A 20,925-nucleotide genomic window follows, 5' to 3' on the forward strand; every position below is an offset into this window, starting at 1 on the left:
ACTGTTTTTTAACTGCAGCGTGCTTAGGTAGCTCAGCTCGAGGGACTTGAAAAGGTGCTAAATAATAACAAAATTAATTTGGGCTGTCTTCCAAACTCCTCTTTTAGCTTTGCGGGAGATAGGGAGAGTGCAAACTGGTTTGCTATTCATAGCAACATGTGTGTGGCTCCATGGAGAATAGAGCTTGGAATAACTAAAAGAAGGCTTCTTGTATAAAAAAATATCCCAGATTTCTACCAAGAATCCAAAGCATAGGACGGATCATAAGGCCTCTTTCCTTCCAAGAGAGAACAGTAATAAGAATCCTCTCCGCTGTGGTAGAGAGAATTTAGCTACAAAGGACACAAAGAGATTTGTTCAAGGGCACAGTGTAACTGACTTCCTATTAGCATGCCCTCCGTATTTTCATGCAAAGAGGACTGAGTATCAAAACTCCTCCACTGTAGCAGTCACCTACAGATCTCTGCTTTAGGGAGCTCTGAGATTACCAGCTTCAAATTACAGACAAGAAAATCAAGTCAGAGTGCTTGCCTTGCCCTGGCTATTGTCACAGACTCCTAATTTCCATCACACAGATACATTTTTAAAATTACCTCTGGAAGGAAAAAAAAAAAAGAGTGGCTAGCACATCTTCTGGGTTCAGGAATTCACACCATTATTCTGCAATGCCCTAACGTTTGTGCTACTACAACTGTATTTTGTTTCTTAGGCAAGCTTTGTCCTTCTCGTGTCTAGTTCCCCAGCTTCAACAATGAGAGGATTAGAACTAAGACAGCTCTGATGTCCCTTTTGTTGAAGATAAAGTTGTCTGAAATGACTAAATGACACTTTAATTTCCAGAGTTTGAGTCTAGATCAAGCTGAAAGCAATTATATAACAATTGAGTCTTTGCATCTCATTTTTCTCAGTCTCTAGCATACCTCTTTGACAAGGTCACAGGAAAATTCAGGTGACACAAATTATGAAACCCACTGAAAATATAACCTAACACTCAAGAGGGAAAGTGAAGAATCAAATGTCTGCTAGGACCAGTTTCCTTTCCTTAAAGTATATGCGTGGTCTAGTAAATCTCGAATATTCCTGTGCAATCTGATCTGGATTTGCACATCACTCAGCTCCTTACAAGGTCCAAAACTGTTAATACGCCCGTCCATTATCTTTGTGTCCTAAGAAGAAAACAGTGTCATCATTTTGCCTGTATTCTGAGCTCTGTCACGGTGCCTAATTTATCAGAAGCCCTCCTAGTGACACCTGGCTCCTCTGGTGCCTTTATCCCGAAACCAAGGCACCCACTACTTAGCCCTCTTGCCAACCAGCAACATTCGATGCGAGAGGAGGCAGGAAGAAAGTGGGTGGAGGAGAGGCTGTGGGAGGTTCAGCTAAAAGTAACTATTGCCTTTAGGCGCCACTCAGAGTAGGTGGGGGTGGGATCTTAGCACATCCTTTCCGCAGCCAGCTGGGCATGGAGGTGCATGGCTTCTCCTCCTTTAATGAAGGCAGGCAGGCGGAGAAATCAGCTGCCAGAGCCATTCCAAGAGCTGGCTGTAGATGAACAGTACTGGCCTGCTCTGGGCCCTGAGGGTGATATTACTCAGCATAGGGGTTTATCCAGGGCTCCTTTGCCTCAAGAAAGCGAACGTGGCTTACAGGAGATTCTGTTTCTGCTGCCCTCTTCCCACTGCCTAGCACCCAAAGGCCAGCTCTCCTGGGAGGTTATATAATACTCTTCTTGTCTGTTTAGCTTTCTTACTTTGCTCAAACCTGTAAAAAATATATATAGATCTCTAGACAGTATAGATCCAGAATCCTAGAAAAGGATAATAGTTTACCAAGGAACATGAGGAGTCATGAATCCAGAATCACTCATTACTGCAGCCTTGGACACTTGTTCGCTTCTGTGCCTTAGTTGTTTTCTTTTTCTTTTTGTTTTGTTTTGTTTGTTTTTGTTTTTACTTGTATAAACAGAGCAAAGCAATGTGCTGCAGACTTTTCAGGTATCTTCATCTCTTCCCCCCATAAGCAATTCTTGGAGAAGCCTCGCCACTTTAGTCAGACTAACCTTAGTCATGTACTCATCCATGGGTATTCTGTCTCCCAATCATTTTGGCTACTCTGGGAAGGGTCATCCCCTCTTTTAATTCCAATTCCCCCAGTAAGTAAAGTCTGCATTGACAAAATAGTTACATGGACCTTTCTAATCTGTTCTCTAGTCCTGCCAATAAGGCCCTGCCATAAGAAAACCAGAAGTGTTCTGCATGTTCCTGTCTTACATAGATTTATTTTCTTCCTAAAACCATGATTTTTCTGTTAAAACCCTCTTAATTTCAGTGACATAGAAACTGAGGTAAAAGCTTTAGTCAAGATCTGGCAGCAAGGTGGGGAAAGAGTCAGGGGCTGAACCTTTGGGTCAATGCTCTTTATAGCACTTTTTTCTTCTATATAGGTTTATCTTCTATATATGTCTTAATCCTTATGAGCCTCATTTCCTAAACTACCCATAGGTTTGGACCAATGGAGTTAACTAGAGAACTTTATTGAGAGTCTGTCTTACATATTACTGGCAGTAAGTACTATTATTATTATTTTTTTAAATCATGATTACATGGAAATTTATTTGTATTGAATATAAACAGTCATCCTGCATATGACTAACAGAGAGGAAGCACATATTTAAACACCTGTTACTTTTGTTTCCATATAAATGATTTTCTTGCATTCTTAAACTTATTCTTTCCCAGTCCTGTTACATTATGTTAAACAAAGAAAAAAATGAGAAAACTGTGATTGAAAGAAACCTCTAGTAGACACATCAAATTCACTTTTAGTTGGCAACTCTATAACCTGTGATGGCTTGGTTAACTGTGTCTAGTTGAATACAAGGTAAGCAGGGACACAGTTAAATTGGAGTTGCCATTGCTTGGTGAAATGCACTGAGTAAGTGCTATTATTAACCAAATGAGTGACTTCTTAAAATAATGTAGGAAGTGGCTGTTGGCTGTCAAGGTAGCCCTTACCTCCTCTGTTTTTCCATACCCATGAGACTGGTTCTGTATTTATAAAGGACAATTCTCAACTACTCATACAGCATAGTTGTTGTTGTTTTAAACAAGCTGAATCCCAAACTAGTATACTACTACTACTCAAGTCACTAAGGGATTCCTTTATTTCTTAATGGCTAGTAGCTAGCTCAAAGAATGAAATCTGTGTTTCACCTGCTAGAGGGGAAAATAAAACCCCTAATCCAAGTCTAATTACAAAGGCAAATCTACTGACCCCATAACCACCCTGAGATTCAAAACCTGCTGACATAACTCTGTATGTTGCCTGTAGCACTTACATAATACTAATCAGAGAGTGAGTGTTGATTATGTGAACCGGAAGAAATCTTTGAAACCATCTTATCCAATAAAACCAACTTATCCTTAATTTTCAGATGAAAAACAACTTTAGAAGATAAAAGTAATTTATTTTAAGTCACTCTGGAATATGCATCAATACAGCAAATATACAGGAATATATTATTTTCCTGAAAATTCAAACTATCAAACCATCAAACTGATTAGAGTTGTCCTTTGGAATCTGGAATATTGGTTCCTTGACTCCCTTCAAATATAAAATCTTATGATGATCAAGTCCCTTCTAGAAAATACAGCATTATACCCTATGGTTGTGCTGCTTTGTACTTTGCTTTCACTCTTGTACTGGCAAAAGAACCCAGGGTCTCACATAGTTTGAGCTATGTCACTGAGATATACCAGAAGGTCCACCTCCCAAATTTACATATGTAATTTTTCTAATATTTTCTATCTGTGGATGCAGCAGAACCTGTAAATACAGAGAAACAACTTGTTTTTAAATTCTAATAGGTGCCAGACTACTCCTTGCCTAGAGTAGAATCTTCTTGAAATTGACATTAGCCTTTGGAATTCAGCAAGTCTCTGGCAAGCTCTGCAGATTGTTTGAATCTACGGGTCTTTCCTATTCATATGTGTAATAAATTATACTCAGGCCAAGCTAATAGTTCCTCTGAACTATTTCCCATCCTCTGGTTGCTTTTAGAAAAATATTGATGTCAAAGACCCACTATAACCAAATCAAAAAGAAAGGTTCTAGAAATTGTTAATCTTGTTAATTCCTCCTGGTGATTCCAATACATAGCAAGGTACAGCAGCAAGGAAACTATACATTATACAGAACCCTGAAAACAAAATTATTCTGTCTTATTCATGATGTCCTGCATTTTCAAAAAGGAAAAAAAAGCAATTGTGGCTTTGACCTTTAGCTAAATTAGACCCAATTAGATAACACCTTGTTTGTGAGCATTGAAAAAAACCAAACCAAAACAAGAAGGCAGGGCACTGTGAAGCCTGCCTGCAATGAAACGCATCAAGGGAAAGATAGCAAAGAACATATTCTTTTTCTCATGGGAGCACAAGTTTGACAGATAATAGCTAGGAATGGGGTGTATCCTGATGCCCATAAAGCATGCAATGAATCTCATGTTATCCTCATCAATGCAGTGGTAGGACAGGTACTAGCACGACAGATAAAGTCAGCACTAGTTGACCAGCTACATAGAAAACTTAACAGACTCCAACTTCCAAAGGAGGCATTATTAAGATATCAAAGAAGTAACATAATCTCATCATACAAGAACAACCTTCGAGTCAATTTTTGTGATACCTTTTCAAATTTAAAGTAATGCTGCACTGCTAGACATTGCTAATCTTCTGTATGATATGAAGAACAAACTCCAAAATTCCAAAAGGCTAAGACAATACATGAACAAAATATATTTTAACTGATATGTTGCTTGAAAAAAAACCTGAATTTCTTATACATGATGAAAAATTAAAATCCATAAAGATACAAGAATAGACCAATAAAAACAAAATATGACAAGTTTGAAGAGAATCAAAACCCTAAACTGACGTAAAAGACACATTTCCAAAAAAAGGACCGTGACAAACACAAAAGGGTAAGTTGCGTATCTGAATCATCTTGAAGAGGTTTCAATTCAATCAGCCATTTCACCGGCCGATCAAAACCCCTCCCTGCATATTTTATATTCGTCAGGTGGCAGGTGGAGCAGCATTATCAGTTTGGGGTAGCACTTTTTTGTTGTTCTTAGTTCTACTTTTTGGTGCAATCCAAAGGATCAAATCCAGGGTCTGATGTAGTGTAGACAAGCTACCCAATCTTGGGCAGCACGTTTTAAGATAAATATAGAAAAGTATGTGTCTCCAAGAGGACAAGGGCATGAAAATGGTAGTCCCCTCAAAACATAGGTTTCAACAATTCACATTGGCTTTTACTTTGAGGATTCCATAATAGTGACATTTTCTTTTCATTAAGACATTTCATGGACTAAAGTTTTTTTCAAAAGCACTAAGTATTAAAAAGCACTAAAAATGTAAGCATGCAAATCCAAAGAAGCCATGTGACTTCAGGAATGATTCACACACTGGCTTCCTCACCTCAACCGTTTCAGCTTACACTAACTGGAAAAGGTCAACTTTGATGCTCCTACATCAAAACAGGCTGACACACCAACAGTTCTCACCTTTACTCTTCTCAATTGTAAATCCAGGAACAGCAAACATCCTTGCCCATTTCAAATGGCTAATATGATATAAAATTAAGAAAGATGTAAAAATCACTTTGCAAACTTTATAGGCCCATGCATTGACAAAGTGTTACAGACATAGCCATTAACAGCTTCTTTCCTGGAGGCCTTTCTCCTTTCTAGTTTTTCCACGTTGTACTTTGGTGCCAGGGCAAAGCATAATGAATTAAATATTCTAGAGTGCTAGATCCATAGGGACAGAAAGAGACACTCTGGGCACATATTAGAAGAATTAAGCTTTAATAAAGGATTCTTGGAAAGCAAGAGACACAGCCTAGAGAAGTTGCAAAGCTTCTTTGTAATTGTTTATTGTAACTGAAGTTGTAAATAAGGGCTTGAAGTCTAAGATTTGCTGCTTCCCTTACGCTTCTTATCAAAAAGCTATTAGAGCTGTATCCAGATCGTTTGCAAGAGGTATTTCGGGAGCAAAGGCTCAATTTTCACATTTCACACCATAAGATCAGATGCAATGGTAGCAGACAGGCTAAAGAGGGCATATTTAGCACTATCACTGCAACTAGAGTGTATCCTCTGTACAGTCAATCACTCTAAGTCTGAGCCTCACAACACAATGGGGCACTTCACCCAGAGCTTTCTTGTGATCCCTTAGCTTTGTAGAAGAGCACGTATATGAGCGAGCGAGCAAGGATGGATGCACGTGCACGCAAACACACACACACACACACACACACACAAAATCACACAGGTGAACCAGTCCCCAATCACCATTCATCAGATAAGCAATCAAAATGACTTTCTCTAACTTCTAGTCTGAAACTACTGTAACACAGGAAAAGAACAGCTTCTCTGAGCTACAAACAAAATTCTAGCAAACTACAGACGCAGATATTGCTGCTTTTGACAGGTGAGACCCGTCTTAATGACCAAAATATGCTGGTCAGTTTGTTCCTGCCAGATTATCACTTTACTGTCTCACTGCCTGAAGCCAAAAATGGAGATAAAATATCCTTTCGAGACCTACAGATTTCCTACACTAAAAGTAGGCAGTGAAATGGCTCAGTTAATCTTAAAAATAAGGATAATGACTAAAGAGAGAGTAGAACTCAGGAGTCATCTTCCAATTAAACAGTCAACATGGATGTCCAAGGCTGGGCTTTTCATGCCTACTGTGAATACATTTTCTAGGCATTTTCAGGCAATAAAGGTTTTGTTTTTTCTTGCTCTTTCCTCAAGAGCATCTCTTCCAGTTTTGTTGGCTTCCAGTGTTTGCTGAACAGAGACTATATCGCCTGTGCCTTTAAAAAGTGGGCTCTGAAGTTCAGTGGTTATTGGGTGATTCATGAGTTACTAGGATACCAGAAGAAGGCATTTTATTTAATTCCTAGGTGGGGGAGCTGAGGGCCAAAATCTCTTAGCTTCGGTTTAGCCCCCTCCTCCTAGCAAAAGCTTATCCTCTACTCAAAGGGATAAGAGCGTTAGAAGGGAAAATAAAGGGCTTTCTAAGAAAATAAACAAATCAAAGTGGAAAAGCCCCATCTTCATTCTTGTACCTTAAGCACTTAAAAGTGACAGATAAGAGAGAAAAGGACGGGGGGGGGGGGAAAGTTATTTAACAAGGCAGAAAGCAGAGAGAAAAAAAAAAAGAAGGCAAGTTAAATTGCATAGGGTTTTGCTCATCTGGCCTACATTTCTCATTTTCTTCTGTTCCCTTCTCCTGTTGCATGAATTCACATATTTGAAGAACTATGAAGGCTTTCGGATACACACAACTAAGCCACACTAGCACCTTGTTGTCTGTTCCCTAAACTCACTTCTGGCAGCTCTTACGTGCCCTGCCATCTCACCAGTAATATCTCCTGAATTTTTAAAGAATGAGCCTTTTATAGCTTAAATTCCTGATGGGAATGCTCACTCAAAGGACCCCTCTATTCAAGCCTAAAAGGCTTTAGGTGATGAAAATTTATCCAGCCCCAGGGAAAGCTAATCAGAACTGAGGAATTTGATGCTATCTTCATATATTCTTATACCATACATTCTCCGGCCACACTCAGGAGTATTTACAACCATCACCACCACCACCACCACCACTACCACCCAGATGAATATGCACACACATCCAGAAATATACTGGCAGCACCCTACGCACACACCCAAAGGCTTTCTGTCAAAGGTTTTCAGGCATTTCATGACATTATTTAGTCATTAAAAACCTGGGTCAAAAACTAGCTATACAGACTCCTTTTTCTTTTAGTATAAAATAAATCATAATCAAAAGTCAAATGTATTCCACTGTTAAGAGTTCTCATTTCTTGCCCAGGTGGCTAGACCAAAAAAATTATTCTGCAGATACCAGCAACAAGATACAGGTATACCCTTTCCCCCAGTCCTTTTGGTTAATAATTAATTTTCCTTTTCATTCCTCATTCCAGTCCATTCCCCTCTGACTTTGAGTCCTTATGGAGTGCACCAAATCACAGAATGCAAGAACTTATAAGTCACCTAGTTCAAAGATTTCCAATTGCCAATATTATAGGGAGAATCCCAAACTTACTGAGGGAAAAAAAATAAAACAAAACAAAGCTCACTGTCAAACAATCAGTTAACAGATGAAACTTAGGTCTGCAGCTACCCAGCACAGAGCCTTTCCACATTCTCCAACATTGTCTCAAAACTGATATGCAAGCTTCCTTTAAATGTTTCTCTGAAACAAACAGGTAAAAAATAAAAAAATAATCATACTAAGTTCTCATTTCAAAGAGGTTCTTGGTTCCCCACAAGGGGCCCAAAGGATGATAAATCTGCCAGGAAGCTTCCCAGAGCCTGCTTCTATCGTGGTACCAAACAAGGAAGGAAAAAAAATTGTTCAGCTTCTCACCCACACTGAGTCAACTGGAGCACACTCTAAGGTTCAAAGCCTCAACTTAGTGCCATTAAATAATGTTCTCTCGATCTATCAGGACAATTTCAAGGCCCCCTCAATAACCATTTCCAAAGAGACTGAACAAGACTTGAAAATTGACAGCATAATGCTAGCTGATTTGCACATCACACATGAGCAGCCACCCACATGAGTATAGCTAGAAGCATGTGTGTGGGCGTGTATGTGGCATGATTCACTGCTGTATGAGCCAGAAATGGCACCGTTTCAAGTCAGGTAAGCAACGGAATGAGGACTATCTGTCTGCATCATCGAAGAAAAGGAAGGAAAAAAAAACAAATAAAAAAAGCAAATATTATGTACACACTGGCACTAGCAATGACTTTTTACTAGCCTTGCCAAGCGGTATCTCAGCAAAAACAGCAATATAAAAATAATAGTAGTAATAACAACAAGGATCACCACGGCTATATAATACAGACATATCTCACATTTCCCGAGCTTGCATCCCATTATGTATCCTCTTTTGTGTTCAAAGTCTTAATTTAGCACATTATATACTTACAGTTACATGAGTTTCAGAGAGCTCTGTCCTTAAGCAACAAATAAGGAAATCAATCTCACCAGCACTATAAACTTCTGTTTGAAGTAGTTCACGAACACTACTGCAAACAATTTTACCCCAAAGGAGTAATACCCAACACTATTATTTCCAAACTAGAGAAAAAGCTGGATTTTGTTTTCTGGGTGAGACACGGGAGGAAAAAAAATCCTCAAACTGAAATCAAGAGGTGTAATATCTGGGAAAAGGAGCTCAAACATTTTGTTAAAATCCTCTCTTGCTAATTCAAAATATAAAAGAATACTTTTTGTTCTGCTTCATGATTGCAATGAAAACGACACTTACTGCTTTAACGAATGTTTTAACGATGGCAGCTTTCCAAATCAGAAATTGGAAACCCTCAATAGCAAAACTGAAATTCAAAGGACACAGTTAATAAGTGCCAACTCGAGGCACCCCACCGTGCCGCTTCTCAAAATTGTGCCCCTTATTTAGAGAGTATTTTCCATAAATCCATTTCTTGCATAGGTTTTTCGTTCTCTAAACAACCAATGCAAGACTTTCACAGAACACCAAAAAATTCATCATTCTCTTCCACAAATACCAACTCCAACTCCAGCCCCAAACAAACCCAAATGCATTCTGATAGCAAGAGAGAATTTTTGATTAAAATCCCACAGTGAAGTTTAAAGGCAGTTTTTAAAGAATAAGTTTACAAGACATCACAAACAGCGAAGCCACTTTAACAGGACACAGCTTGCTCCACAAACATCACATAGAGAATGCACACAAACATGCACACTTAAATAGAAAACATTTCTTTATCAACAATTTTACTCAAGCAATAAGCAACTCCACTCACAGGCATATTTAAAAGACAAGACATGACAAAAGATTTAGGGAGAGATAATATACCAACGTCATACATATCACAGCGAGGCCATGTTGAAGCTCAAAACGTTTTCCCCCCTGAGTAAGAAAGCTTGTTCTTTTTCTCCCTCTCTTTCCCTGTCTCAGACTGTCTCTCCTGATTTTTTCCCCCTCAGAGGCTCTTGGGATGAAATCAAAGTGAGAGTTCGCAACAGCTCAGGTGGCTGGACTCCATTCAGCGCGTTCCCAAGAAAAACATGAGTATGACATTGACAAGCAGGAGGACTACAATCACGGCAAAAACGACTACAGTTTGCACATCCAGGGTCATGGTGCAATGCAGAACACTGTAGTGTTCCAGGTGGGGGGCCGGCAGATTGGGAGATGTCAATCTCTGTTCTGTCAGACTGTCCATACAGCCACCATGCTAAAAAGGAAAGGAGGAAGTCAGATGGTTAGGGAAGGTCTGGGTTTGGTCCCCGAGTTTGGTCCGGGGGAGGGAAGGGGGTTGGAGGCAGGGGCTTTTGCTTCCCTCCCCCTCTCGGGACTGGGCTGATCTTTCCTCCCTAACTGAGAAATCTTAGCTTAAGCTGAAGGTAGCAGAGTCCAGCATTCTCTCTTGGGCGCCACAGAAAAATCAAAATCCTGCTTTTCAAAAAGAAAGGCAAAATGAACCTATCGGTTCTCCAGAGTCTGTCCGGGCATGCGTCTGTCTGCCTAGCTGGCTACCGGTCAGTCTCAGTCTCCCCTACTCTTTCTAGTTCATCAGCTTCCTAAGATCTCTCTCGTCTGCTAGCTCTCTTCAAGGGATTCCAGGCTACCAGCCACTCTTCCTAGCCTTTCCTAGCTTGCCCTCTCCCTCTCCTCTCCCCACCCCCACCTCAGCCGGTAGGTTGCCTTTTTATTCACGCAGAAACTGGGGGCGCCAGCGTGAGTCTCTGACAGAGACGCTGACAAGAGAACAAGCCAATAGCAGATGCTGCAGCTGCGCATTCAGTGCCCGGAGGCGAGACTTGAGCTGGTGTGCTAGCAACGACAGCCAATCGGAGGACCCAACGCTCACAGAGTCGGCTCTCTCTTCGGGAGCCACCAAAAGCCAGTTTTTACGTGGGGGTGTGGAACTTGTGGGGGAAGGGAGGGTAAGAGACTGAAGGACGAGGAAAAAGACTGAGAAAGAGGGGAGGAAACAAACAGAATCAAATGAAGGGGAACAAGCATAATAAAAGGAGGCAGGCAGAGAAAGTCATGGAAAGGAGAAAGAGAAGGAAAGATGTGATGGAATAAAAGAAGAAATCGAGGATATAGTGAAGAAAGAGAAGGGTGAGGGAAAGGCAGGATAAAGAAAAGAGAGAAATGAGAAGGAATAGAAAATGCAAATAGGTAGGTTGATAGGTAGAAACGAAGCATATAAGTTGGCAGCCCCTATAGTCAATAGGAAGCAATTGTCTTTGGCCACTGCCTAAAACTAAATTGCAGGCCACTGACCGTCAGCAATAAAATCTCACAAATCAGTGTTGTGGGCACAACCATAGGGGCACCAACTTGTTAACAATCCAGTTCCATTTGGCTTTCTCTGCTGTTGTCGCCCTGTCCTGCTCTGAATGTGATTTCATCACACTACAGTTAACAGGCACTCTCCCAGCCCTCTGAGTATGAAGAAAGAAAGCCAGCTATGGGTTAAATAGTTGTTGTATATAAACTTTTCAAGAACTTGCCATCTACTTGTAGCCATTGCTTTGTTCAGTGTTTATAGCTTTGAATGGACACTCAGAGGAGGGTTCAAATGTACTCCTATTTATTTTTGTCTATGTAACGTTCAGGCAATGTCTCCAGGTTTCTGTCTCCTTATTGTTGCATGGGGACTTAAGCTTCCCAGAAAATAAAGTGACCCCAGAAGTCCAACTTCAGAAATATACATGTAAGTTCTACAATGGCCTGGGCCCCAAAGAAAGATGAGCTCCCTTATCTAGATAATCTCTCAGACCCTTTCCTCTTCTTAAGGTTCCTATAGCCTTAGGAATCAACAGATAGTTGACAGCGGAAAGAAGAAACTGGATTAGCCAGAGATATAACAAACTGAATTTTGGAACTGTGAGCATACTATGGACTCTTAAGTGGAATGGGAATTGTTTGCTATTCTCTAGAAATCTGTGAATCTTAGAGAGTCATTATCTTAATTAAATTATTAGAAATTTCGAATGAGTGCAGGTCATAAAAAAATAGTCTCAGTCCCTCCAGATTAGAATAAACTCCAAATGAGACCACACTTTACACATATTGGCCCATAGAACAATCGTTTGTGAATGATTCTTGACAAAACAATAACAAAAAGCCTGAATCAGATCAATCTTTTAGATCTAATTACCAATTACCAAACACACAGCGGACCAAAGAAGGAGGTTACTGCAGTACAGGGATTCTAATTATAAAATGTACACCATGAAAGGCTACAAGATCAATAATCCAGTTTCTCACAAATACATTGATCTCTTCACAAATAACTCAGTTGACCGAGGTGGAACTTGGACACACCTAGGTACTCACATTTGTGATATATGAAACAACTGGAAATCCGAACACAAACCAAATACCTAATGATATTGAAGAATTCTATTAAATGTTTAGACATGATGACAATGTCTAACAACATAGAGGGATTAAGGGGACACCTTTGTGATATGGTTTCTTAAATGTGGCAAAAGCACAAGCCACCAAGGAGAAATTAGTTAAACTTAACAACATCAAAATTTAAAACTTCTGGCTTCATAGGATGCTATCATATATGTGGACCCCTCACCCTTCAAGAAAGGTGAGAAGTCCTTGCAAATAGAGTCAGACTATAGACCTGTATCTAGAATAGAGTTCTTACAATTCACACACACACACACACACACACACACACACACAAATGAAAATAATCCAAGGGTTGGTGAGATGGGTAAGAGAGGAAAGCTCTTGATTCAAAGCCTGACAAATTTGATCCTCAGATGCCACGCAAAGATAGGAGATAAGAACCAACACCACAAATTTATCCTCTGCTCTCCACTTGCATGGCAAAGCACATGCACTCACACTGTAATAATAACTTTTTTAAAAAGAACTATAAGCTAGCTAGGAAGCTCAGCAGATAAAGGCGCTTGCCACTGATCCTGACCAACTGTGCTTGATCCCTGGAATCTACATATTTAAAGGAATGAACCAATTCCCACAAGTATCCTCTGACCTTCGCACAACCCTCCAGTAAATTATAAATAAATAACATAATTAAAAAGAAATATAACCCAATTTAAAATTCATCAAAGGATCTGAATAGCATTTATCCAAAGAAATGGTCAATTAATACATGAAAAGATACTCAACATGGTTAGCCATTAGGGAAATTCAAATAAAATGCAGGAAATGCAAATACAGTATACTCATTACATCATTTTTAGTAGTGAGATACAAAATTTACACTCACTAGGACAGTTTGAAACAAAAAGCCAGATAATGAGCTTAGGGATATAGCTAAATGGTAAGGTACTTGCCTGGAATGCAGGAGACCCTAGGTCTGATCGTACCAAAATTTGAAGCCTTCGTGTAGAATGTACAATGATACATACATCCAGTATGTGAAACAGTCTAAAAGTTCCTCAAAAAGCTAAAAAGAGTAAATATCTGATAAAATAAAATACAATTAAAAATACCTCCACTCCTAGATCTGTTTGTAACAGAAAGGAAAACTAGTTCACACAAAAACGCATACATAAACATCCATAGCAACATTAATTATAATAGCCAAAAAATGAAAAAATTTAAAGCAGCCATCCACTGAATGAATGGGATATATTCATTCAATGAAATTTTCAACCATAAGAAGAAATATTATTTTAAGAGGAAGAAATACACAAAGTTTTTGTATCATTCTGTTTCACTTATCTGAAATATCCATCTATTTAAGATAAATGCTATTCCATAAAGTATCTATTTCAATTATATAAAAATACAAATGTAAATATTAGTTTATGGTATAAAATGAGCTTTTGACAATAGCCAAAACAATTTGAAAAGAAATCTACTTTCTCTTTATTTTCTTTCTTTCTTTCCTCTCAAAATATCTATCTATCTATCTATCTATCTATCTATCTATCTATCTATCTATCTATCTATCTATTGACAGGGTTTCTCTATTATGTGGCTCTGGCTGTCCCAGAGATCCAACTGCCCCTGCCTCCTAGTGCTAGGATTAAAGGTATCCATCACCACACCCAGCTTGAAATCTACTTATTTATTTATTTATTTATTTATTTATTTATTTATTTATTTATTTATTATTGGGTATTTTCCTCATTTGCATTTCCAATGCTGTCCCAAAATCCCCCATGCCTTCCCCCCCCACTCTCCTACCCACCCACTCCCACTTCTTGGCCCTGGCGTTCCCCTGTACTGAGGCATATAAAGTTTGCTTGAAATCTACTCTTAAAGGTTATGTTGAGACAGATACTGACCCTCATAGCTAATTTATTCATGCAGCTAGAACCTTCCCCCCTATATATACATATGTATATGTATATGTATATGTATATGTATATGTATATGTATATGTATATGTATATGTATATGTATATTTCTACTTCTGTGCTGGTTAGTTTTCAATAAATCTCCTGGGAATTAGAAGCCTTAGTTGAAGAGCTGCCTGATCAGATTTGCCTGTGGGCATGTCTGTGGGACATTGTGTTGATTGCTAATTGATGTAGAAGGGCCCACTGTAGGCAGTGCCATGCCCAGGCAGGTGGACCTAGGCTGTATAAGAAAGCTAGCTAAGCATGACCCATTGTGTAAGCAAGCAGGCAGCATGCCTCCATGGTTTCTACCTTTTGGTTCCTGCCTTGAGTTTCTGCCTGACTTCTGTTAGATTGACTGTGACCTGGAAATGTAAGATGAAATAAATCTGTTCATTCTCTAAGTTGGTTTTGGTCATGGTGTTTGTCATAGCAGCAGAAGAAAACTAGTATGATTTCCTTACTTTCTATGACCTCAATCTATGATAACCTAGTTTTATCCTTGGCTTCCCCGTAGAAACAAATTATTGCTAAAGTTTTATCTGTGTCTTTCTCCTATGGCTTCCTTGCCTTAAGTATACCATCTACATACATAGCCTGTCTTCAATTCTTACCCAGGTTTTTCATCTAGTCATTAATGTCTTGCTTTCCAAAAGTCCTTTTGATTTCAGCCCTTTTACTTTCTCAATTCTGTACTTTCCCAGAAGAAGTGCATCCACTCCCAAAGCTTGGATTATCACCTACATTGCAGTCATATACTTCCTTTCAACAAATTTCTGGGAACAAGTTTGCTGGACACAAATGGGAAAAAAAACCTGACAGAGGCACTAGACTGCAGGTAAACAGAGAACTTACTTCTCTGCTGTTTATACTCAAGGAGCTCTCAAAGTCCAGAGATGAGTCTCTGGCTGCTTTCTGATTGTATCCTTCTAAATGTCTTACAAGTACCTCAAAGTTAATAAGTCTGAAAGCAAAGTCATCTCTCTCCCACATCTGATAGAATTATTCTTCCCCCTTAGTTCCCTGAGTCTTGAAAATAACATTTACACAGCAAAATAGCCAGAAACTATCCATAAGTCCCATCTCTCCTTCATGTCTCCTAAACCTAAACAGTGTCCAGAGCCCAATGATTTCCTTCACCCTTACTTTCTTTTTTATTTGTCTTCTTTGCATCCTGATGCCACTACCTTTAATCGGTTCTTCATCTCTCATCTATTACCATTCATTACCTGGTCCCTGCGCTACTCTGCCTCCTCAGCTCTGCCTCTACTCTCTGGCCCAAATTAGCTCTCTCAAAAGAATTCTGCTCTTATTGATCCTATGATGGATAGTGTGGATTATATGCTAAGGATCTATATCATTATGTAAGCTTGTTTTTGCATATAGCTGAAACACAAAACAAATTTAAAAAAAACTAACCAAAAACCTCTCACCTCTAAGACTCCATTGTAGCCAGCATTGTGGGTGTAATAATAGGAGATGGTGAGGCAGAAAGCCATATCATCACTGCTTCTGTTCCTGAACACCGTGGTGAGGACATTGGGGGTTTCTGTAGCTTTGTTACCATAATCCTGGGGTCTGATAATTATCTCTGTACTTTCTGTGAACCAGAGAAAGGGTCCCTTTTCTTTATCTAGAAGATATGATGAGATACTACTCAATAGTCAGAGCAAGGGTAGTTTCTAGATTTTGAGAAAGCAAATAAAATAGGGCACTCCCAGAATCCTTTATGCCTCCCCTGCCCTCCTTGTGGCAGAGATAGGAAGTACTTTGATAAGGTTCTGGGAGTCAGTCTTAAAAGCCCAGCCTAAGCCTTGCCTTACCATCCTATCCATTAATTTTATAAGCCCTTGATTTCCTACACTAAGACACGTTCTGTTGAAAACTAACATGCTTTGTTTCTTCCAGCTGAGACTCAACTTATATAACTCCTTGGTTCTAATGTCTTCAGTGGCTCCCCACTGCTCTTATTGCTCTTAATGGCAAATTCTATAGCATGGCATACAATGTCCTGCCCACATGGTATTCTTCGATTTCTTTAACCTCAGCTTTTACCAGTGCACTTTCATTTTCTACTCTGCAGCTACACAGAACCTTCAGCAGTTCTGGTACTCTATCAGGCTTTCTAGTTTTACAGACTAGGCAAATTGTTGCCATCTTCCCATTCCCTACTACAAAGCACAGTTCGGGTGTCACCTCCTCCAGTCTAGGCTTTCTCTGACCATGCTGTCTTCCCCCACATCCACCACAGTATGTCACATCTCTCAAGTACTTCATAATCATTTGTTAAATGCAAAAATGTGGCTTCCTTCTCTAGCCTGCACTCAGAGTCCTATATTCCAACCAGAGTGGCAAGGCCTTGTGGGATCACAGAGAAAATCAAAACTTTCATATTCCAGGTTCTCGGATAGAGAAAAGCAATCTGTTCAAGATTACACAGCTAACTACTAGCAAATAGAGACCAAAATTCTTATGCTTTGAGTCTCAAAAGTCTACACTCGCAGCATGGCATTTGATCTAAGGCTTCTTAATGGAACCAATGATAATGTAGGAACTTGTACTCAAAGCGTAAAACAAACCCAAAAAACTCACTCAATTTAAACAACAATACCTTCCACCCCTTATCCACCCTTTCTACTACTAATATGAAAGTTTCTGGGACTCTCTTGCTTTCTGCAATGTCTTGATTACCTACTTTCCACACAAATTCCCACAATGATGAGAAAATTCTTCCATCTAGAGATAACCCCGAAAACTTTGGGTAAATCTCAGTTCATAGCTATCACTTTGAGACAGGTGTTTTCACTACTGTCATGGCTATGGATAAGAAGCTATTCATTCATGAAAGAATGTGGAATATAAGTATTTCCAAATTCACACTAGTTCTTAGGACCCATATACAGTTCCACAGAAAATGATAACCATTAACACTTATAAAGTACTTATTCTGTGCCAGGTACTATTCTGAGCCCCTTCAATGTGTTAACTATTTAAATACTCAGAACCCTATGAAATATATAATATTTTGCAAATTCTAGCTATGTAAAAGCTGGGTCAAAGTGAGTCGAATAACTTGTCCAATATAGCATTCCTAGCAATTAGTCGAATACAAATATAAATCCAAACAATATGGCCCCAAAGCCAATATTCTGTTATATGATAATGCATATCCTGAGTCATAGGGATAAACTGCTTCAATGTCTTGACCTGGGCTTTGCAGAGGGAAGGTCATTAATAACAGACCAGAAAATGGAATTGGTCCCCATTAGAAATTTTTACAAGCATGGTTCAGAAATACTGTAACTTGACACCACAGAGCTGCATTTTGGCACCCTTGATCAATCACACAGGACTTTAATGTACATGACCCTGATTTGCATGGCAGAAACTGCACAACTGAAAATAACTTACAATGTGGATCATTCTAACCTCCCAGAACTGTACACCGGCCAACCTAGATAGTCCTTAGCACAACTCAAACTACACACCATGAAACTGCACCTCTCCCAAATAGAGGCAACATCCGATACAACCTGAAGCCCCTCATCCCCACCCAGCAGCCTGCTCCCCTAAGCTGAAGTAATATTCTAGTTTACTACTCAGCCCCCTGCCTTCTTTTGACCTAATTAATAAGCTATTCTTCTGATATAAACGGTAAATCCCTTGTCTGTTACAGTATCGATTAGATGCATAAACAGCCCATTACATGTTTCACTGTTCTACTCTGCCAGATCCAAAAGAAGATTTCTAGGTATGAAACTCTTCTTTCTGGCAGAGAAAGGTTAACTCCTGGTTGGGTTTTGTTTATCATGTTTCAAGCAGATACTAAAGTCCCACTTCTTCCAGGAAGTACTCTCAAGAAAGTTTTTACATTTTAACTTTATCCCTCTCACACTGTATTTACTGACTGGTAAATTAATCCCCAACCCACCCTACTTAGTAACTCTTCCTGCTTGTCACGGCCAGTCTACAGGTACTGAATCCTATTTGTTCATTTGTGTTCCTTATACTACTTTTATTTATGTTACTAGATGCTCTTTTATGTCTGTCCATTCTGTTTGAGAGAACAAGAACACCTGTTTAATTATTCAGCACAGACATCTGCACGACTATAAAATAAGCCCAATTCAATAAGCACTTATTCTGACAGCCAAACAAGCTTCTCGGAGAGCTTGCATTCTAACGGAGAAGACAGCCAATGATGCACATAATTTCAATGCTATATGTTAAGTGTTCCAAACAAAGTCAGATAATTAATGAAGTTGTTAATGATTAGAGTGTGAATTGTAGAATGAAGGAATAATCAATTGTTTCTTTCCAATGTTCCTAGATAGATAGAAATCTTCTCTATAATATATGTGAAGCAGTAGTGGGGCACGTGCTGGGCACCCATGGTACTGGGCTAAAATGTATTTTTATTGAACTATTCCCATTATTCTTAGAAGATGAAATTATTATCATTACTTTAAAGAGGGAGAAATTACAGCTAAGTGTTTGCATCATCTGGCCACAACCATATATGTAGGATATAGAAATAGGAGGACTGAAATTTGTTTTCTTTTTTTTTTTCTGAAATTTGTTTTCAAAGCTTACACTTTTTCTCCATTTCAGAGCAATGGCTCTCTCAAGTGTTGTAAGTAATCCATGAGGGTGTCAAACTCAAATCCCTCCTAAATACTTTCCCCTACACAACACTTTCCAGAAAGATAAACATAACATTTTCTTTATTATGTTTTAATTATTATCTATGTGCATATTTGTCTATATGTGTGTATGCTGACTTGTGTCCAGGTACCTGCAGAGGCCAGATGATATCAGATCCCTTGGAGCTTCAATTTATAGGGGAATGTGAGCCACTCAGGGTAGGTGCTGGGAACCTAACTTCAGTCATTTGCAAGAACAACAGTGCTCTAAATCACCAAACCATATCTCTAGCCCTTAACATGACCAGCCTTTCACTCTATATCCTTCAGACCATGTATTCAAGTATCAAGCTGGAAGTGAAAATGGGGAACAGAGTAGGTCTATCATCATTCTTATTTTAAACACTTATCTGTTTATTCTTCATTAGAAAGAACTCACCAAACAGTTGATGTTCAAAGGCATATCCACAATGCCTTGAGTAACTTATAGGAAAATGTAGATTAAAAAAAAGTGAAACTTTCACATACAAGTTCAATCTCTGTTTCTTGGTAGGTTTGTAACTTTAGACAAGTCTCTTCATGTCCTTATTTTTCAAAAAGCTCCTTTTCAGTTGTAGCTTAAAATAAAGCACTGATTGTTTTAAATCCTCAACAATTTGGCTGAAGGTGGAACAGGCTGGACTTGGTCCTGAGGTGGTTCCCTGGACATTAGATGATGAATTACTAGCTGTAGTTAAATAAGTAGATTGCCTATAATTAGACCATAGTGGGTAGACTTTTAGAGAGGAATCAAAGAAGGATAGTGAATCAGACTGTCTATGAATCCTTTTCTCCTGGATAGGTACAAGTTTAGCTCTCTCACCTCCTCAAAACTGCTCTACCCTGACCACATTCTCTAACACCGTATGTCACTTCCTAACTAACCCTTTAGCTTACTTTTCTCCTAAAAATTTTGTCGTGACCTGCACTATTACACAATTCTTTGCTTATAGATTTATTGTTTCCCTTTTATAGAATGGAAGCTCTGTGGAAGCAGAGACTATTTTTCTTAACTGCTCTACTCTAGGCTCCTAAAACAGTGTTTAGCACACAACAATAACATGTCTAATGCCTGCATAACCAAATGAACCCATGCCTAAATGGATAAAGGACAAAGTTCAGGACTCTTGACTCAAAGTAGGATATAGAAGATACTCATCATAGAAAGAAAGCATCAGCTGCAGCCTGTGAATACCAACCTTGGCTGCACAGCTAAGCCCAGCCCCTTTAAGGGCCTTGGATAGTAAGAACTCCACAAGGAACTAAAAGATCCAGCCTACTGGCTAAGAATTGAAGTACCCCTTCCGATTTCTGTTCCCTGGTGGCCACCGGGAGGTCTTTTTTCAGGAAATGCTTCCTATACCGCCCTCCTGTGGCCAACAGGCATGAATAAGCATGTGAATAAATACAGAAGAACTGCAATTTCCTCCTGTTCCTTTGCTTAGATCTATTTCAATCCTATTTCACATTTATTTTTGGACAATTTCAGTTCTATTTCAAACAAGCTTGTAGGCCAGGCCATCTGTCTCTACTCAGGGTACAGAGAAGACTTGCTAGGAAAGAATAGGAAAGATCCAAAAGGCTGTGCAGAGGAAGGGCAATGGTTCCCCTTAGGGTTATTATCTTTCTGGGGTAGTTAAAACCATATTTGCATCAATTCAAGATCGAGACAGACTATGAATGTGTTTGTTAGTATTATGACCCAGTGTTTAGTTTTGGAGCCTAAGCTCCTAAATAGTTACTTTCCTGGTTCCCATGACTCATTTGGAGAGCTACCACTCTAATTTTCACGCCTGAGTTTTATT

At 39.2% G+C, this 20,925-nt stretch overlaps 1 protein-coding gene across 14 annotated transcripts in view; it reads right to left on the bottom strand.

The window, feature by feature from the left end:
• The window catches only part of Arhgef9 (CDC42 guanine nucleotide exchange factor (GEF) 9), a 147,924-nt gene that overhangs the window by 106,717 nt on the left and 20,282 nt on the right, over positions 1-20,925 (bottom strand). For 3 of the 14 annotated variants that reach the window (XM_011247582.2, XM_017318474.1, XM_017318475.1), the window contains exon 1: positions 9,943-10,888. The exons of 2 other annotated variants lie outside the window; for them this stretch is intronic. In XM_011247582.2, coding sequence (XP_011245884.1) covers positions 9,943-9,951 — 9 coding nt within the window. In that variant the 5' untranslated portion in view covers positions 9,952-10,888. Of the gene's footprint in view, positions 1-9,030; positions 9,059-9,372; positions 9,440-9,942; positions 10,894-20,925 lie in introns of those variants that run through there. 9 more of the 14 variants (XM_011247583.2, XM_017318476.1, XM_017318473.1 and 6 more) reach the window with 7 other exon arrangements.

The sequence above is a fragment of the Mus musculus genome, chromosome X (genome assembly GCF_000001635.26).
Source record: "Mus musculus strain C57BL/6J chromosome X, GRCm38.p6 C57BL/6J".
Lineage (NCBI taxonomy): Eukaryota > Metazoa > Chordata > Mammalia > Rodentia > Muridae > Mus > Mus musculus.